General features: G+C 37.1%; 1 protein-coding gene across 2 annotated transcripts; it reads right to left on the bottom strand.

The window, feature by feature from the left end:
- Positions 1–316: 316 nt before the first annotated feature.
- On the bottom strand, positions 317–3,950 carry LOC129885327 (uncharacterized). Of its 2 annotated transcripts, none has more exons than XM_055959604.1 (5): positions 3,810–3,950; positions 1,620–1,772; positions 1,426–1,535; positions 971–1,113; positions 317–652 (listed from the first exon to the last, which is right to left on the bottom strand). In XM_055959604.1, the coding sequence occupies exons 2-5, from the start codon at positions 1,759–1,761 to the stop codon at positions 610–612; spliced, it is 438 nt and encodes a 145-aa protein (XP_055815579.1). In that variant the 5' UTR covers positions 1,762–1,772; positions 3,810–3,950; the 3' UTR covers positions 317–609. The 2 variants fall into 2 exon arrangements, with proteins under 2 accessions (XP_055815579.1, XP_055815651.1); XM_055959676.1 differs by having other exon boundaries at positions 1,620–1,766; positions 3,810–3,923.
- Between the last annotated feature and the right edge of the window lie 653 nt (positions 3,951–4,603).

Genomic DNA, 4,603 nt, shown 5'->3' on the forward strand with positions numbered 1-4,603 from the left:
AAAGTGTTTTAGCGCCGGATTCTAGAGGAGGCACCAAAATTGCAATCTTTTCGTAGAATCAGTTCGGACTTAAGAAAGTGAAACCAGAAATTCCTTGTCGCTGGAGCTTACAAACAAACAAGGTTATACAACCCAAAGCTTTTCACTTCTATTTTGGTTTGATTGTTGGTTTCTCGAGAACCTTACTCGTTCAATGAATTTTTTGGACATCTTACAACCTTAGCCCACTCTACAGTTGAAAAAATGTGCATATGTGAAAGAAAAGAGTACCTCAGATGAATTTGACGACTTTTCAAGTATAATCAATTGGTCAATCTAAGCGCTACAAACAATTCACACTTTGTAATTCATTCTCACAATGTGGTGGTTCACTGAGTATGAGATCATAGACTTCAAAATAACCATTAATAACACACATGAGCCAGTAAGATACTTTGATCCAATCATTGCCATTTTTACTAGTTTATCATTACACTTGCAATCCACACACCAGTAGTATTTTATTAACTTAACCAGAAGACAGTCTCAGCAATAAGTATCAGACGACCAAATAGTCAGTTCTTTGCTACAACTGCCACTATCACGTATCTATCTAAATGCTCAGAGATCTCAGTTCTTCCTCCCTTCAGATAAAATGAAATGGTATCCATGTCTGCAGTTTAAGAGAGGAAGAAAAGAGAGAAACGAGGTCAGTGGTTTTGAGCATCAAGATGTCAACCAATTTGCTCAAATAAGAAAGAAATGCTTCACCGGGGCGTGGCCTAGTTGTAGAAAAAATGAGAGGCTATTCCTTCAAATCACAACAGAGACAAATAATGCTAGGTGATTTCTTCTCCTCAGTGGGGTTACCCGATACTTACTTTGGTATGAGATAGCAAGTATTCGGTGAAATAGCTGAGGGGCGCACAAACTAGCTCGAACACCACTGTTATAGAAAGAAACATAACAGAACTAAAAGCTAGAATCTTACGTTGATTTAAAGGGTGCACTGGTAGCTCCAACAGGGGTATTGAAGGCAACTTCCTGAAATGGGCCTGCCATCTTGCCACGTGGAAACCATCCCAGGTCCCCACCTTTCTTTCCCGAGGGGCATTCCGAGTAAGCTGCAGCTACCTGCAGTCGATCAATAAATCTACTAAGCTTACACCTTAATTCAAGCTGGTTGGAGAGAAAAAGAGAGAAATTTAGAAGGATTATTGGGTTTTGCCTATAAAATTGTGTGAAATGGCATTCTGCATTTGATTGGATTGGAAGGAAACAAGCTTGCTGTTTCTTTAGATAATAGATCAACTGAATGATGACTATTTAACTTCGAAAAGATCCTCCTCTTACAACTTCCTTCCGCATCGATGTATTTTCTCAGTAAGATAATTGCCATGGAGAATAACAGAGATGGAAATAGACAGATAAGACTGTTTAATCTACCTTGGCAAACTCAGCTGGTGGAACTTTATCTCCATTGTTCAGCCAGCCTTCCTGTAGTATTTTGTATGCTTCATTAATCTTTGACTGCTTCTCACATAAGACATGCCTTGCTGAAAGTTTAAAGATAAATATTACCAAATCATAACATCTACAACACAACAAGATGACCTTTGGGCTACTTAAGAAGAAGATACCCTTAACATATGTGCAGGTTCCAAGGCCATCTCCTTTCCCAGCTTTTCCTTTTCCTTTCGAAGCACCATCCTCGCTTCCACCAGCAGCCTGTTTACCCTTTCCCTTGCTTCCAGAATCCTTAGACTTGGAGTCCTTCCCCATAACTTCTGAAGCTTCACAACAATGTATGAAAACATCAGAATCAGAGGATACAACAGCAATTTTGCACTGGAATGTATGTTCAATTAGGGAAGACCAATTAGTTTGAGTATGGGCAGTAGAGTGAAGGATGTACATGAAGCAGGAGAAGAGAGAACAGACATCTTAATTACATATCAAGAAAACAGGAAGAGATGGCACAAATGGTAAGCAGAGCAGATGGAATGATCAATGATATCACGACATCATGACGATGTGTATATGAGTCTTCCATGGTACAGAAATAAGCAGCATTGGGAGAGAGGGAGGGGAAAAAAAAAAAAGGGGGGGGGGGGGGTAAGGAACAAACATTCATCTGCCAGTGTTGCCATAATGAATTGTATGACATGTGAATATTATGGAAATGACCTGAGACAAAGAAAATCTAATTTGTAACACATAACATCTAGTTATAATACATCTTGTAAAAAAGTTCCATAAGAATAACATAATTTCCAGAGTACATATTTGAATTTTAATGAACTAGCACCAAGTACTTCTGAAGCTATGGAACAAAGTTAGCAGGAGACAACCTTGCACTTTAAAATATGTCATTGATACTAAGCATCAACATACATCCATGTTTCACCAAGCAATCCAACGTAAACAGAACAACACAACTCATTAGACCAAATTTAATAAGTCAAGTTAGTTATCAAGCTTTCTGAGACAGAACATCCACTCCATCCTTCCGATGACAAACTCTGCAACAACCTTGTGCTACTGTCTTTTTTATGCATCACTTTCTAGTTCTATACACAAGGGAAAAGCTGTGATGCATCTGAGTGACACAAGCTCAGTTTAACGATGCCTGATTAACTAACCACTGATGGTGAAATGAGTAATAAAATGAGCTTTCATCAACTTTGCTTAAAATGGAAGGTTTTTGTATTGATCCCAAAGAAACAATCAGACTAACGGCTTCCAAGTCTTTCTGCTCTAGCATCTTCAAGCACAATATGTTGTTGTCTACAAACTTTTTCAACTCCCCAGTTTTGACTTACAACTAACACACTGAGTTGGTGGCCTCCAACTCTTTTAGTTCCCCATATTTTAACTTCTGACTAACACACTATGTTCCCAAACCATGATCGGAGGACATCATGGTGTTATCTTACAGAACTTAAATCCTCGATGAATGTATTTCTGATTGGGTGAATAGATGATGCAAATTACAGAAGACAGCATAGATATCAATTTGGAGTATCTCTGCTGCCGATTTCTTTGTTTTGCTGATGCATATAAATCAGCTTCCTTGGATACTTAATTCTACAGCAGGTACTGATACCATGAGCACTTGATGTCCTTCATATTTGTTAATCATTTAATAGAAGGATTTAGTGTCATGCAATGACCATATATGAAGAAAGACATGTAGTAACAAGAAATGCCTCTTCTGATATTACCATAATCTATATTTTCATAAGCTAATCAAAGTTAGCTTACCTAATAGTCAGTAATTTAAAGTTATTACCCCAACTCCCCGATACTAGTTTTAGGTTATCATTTGAAATCCAGAAAAGTGAAAAGACACATACGGAAGTCCTATAGATAATATGAATCAAGTAAGCCTCAAATTTGGTCGTTCATGGGTCATTATATGAATCTTCTATATCCATTCAGATCCTTCTTTCTAATACTACAAAGACACAAGCGTCTAGCTAAAACAAACTTAATGTAAGTATAACAAGCATGTCCAATCCCATGAAGTTAGTATTTTGTTGTTAGCTAAATCTACATCTATAATGAAAGACCTTATCAAATATGCTAAATCCACAAAGGGGGCGAAAAGACGATATAATTTTAATGGAAGTGAACACTGAACACCAACTAAACAAGAAACTTGTCAGAAAGAAAACAAACCCAGATACGAAATTCAACTAAAAATAAAAATAAAAGGTTTTAAGCTAAAAACATTCAGCATGAGGGGTTTTACACTTATTCAAGACCAAAAAATCAGATGAGATCCTAAAATTGAAAAGCTGTCAGATTTTGAGGACTGAGAAATCTACCTCAGAATTTGATTGTTTGAGAGGTTTCCAAGTTCAGAGGCAAGACTGCGAGGAGTATCTATTCATCTCGCCAAAGGAAGATGGACAACAACTTTTCTAGGATTCTACTCTCCAATATTACAAATTTGCCCCAAGGAAAAACTCTTTTAACGTTACACCACCAAATGAAATAAAGAATACGGATATATTTGTTTACCCTTCAAACCCTACATTTGAATTTAGACTTTAGGAGTAGTTTGGCGTGAATTATAAGGTATAATAATCTTAGGAATAAAATGTAAGATTATTTTTTTTAAAATCAATTATGCTCTCCGGGCTTTTTATTAATGTGCAAAAAGGTAAATGTAGTTCAAAAGGTTCATCTCAAAATCGAGTCTGGCCCAAAACATAAACCCAAAACAATTAACATAAGCACTACTTTTCTAATTGAAACCCTAAATACTCGGTGTCTTCTCTCGCTCTCTTCATCTACGTTTCTCTCTTGCCGTGGTGTGAAGATGATGAAGAGACCAAATGATGTTGCTTTGATGGTTTCTTTCTGATTCGCACCTGATATAGCTGATTCTTTTATGTTTCTTTACTCTGCATGTTTGTTTGTTGCCTTGTTCTTTAACAAAGTTTCACTCCGATCCTCATCTAAAGATGACCCTTCTCCTCGTCTTCTTTCCTTTTCTGGACTTTGTACTCTTCATTTTTTCCATTTCTCTCTTGCCGCGGTGTGAAGATGATGGAGAGACCAAATGATGTTGCTTTGATGGTTTCTTTCTGATCTGCACCAGATATAGCGGGTGTTT

This window comes from Solanum dulcamara, chromosome 1 (assembly GCF_947179165.1).
Source record: "Solanum dulcamara chromosome 1, daSolDulc1.2, whole genome shotgun sequence".
Classification (NCBI taxonomy): domain Eukaryota; kingdom Viridiplantae; phylum Streptophyta; class Magnoliopsida; order Solanales; family Solanaceae; genus Solanum; species Solanum dulcamara.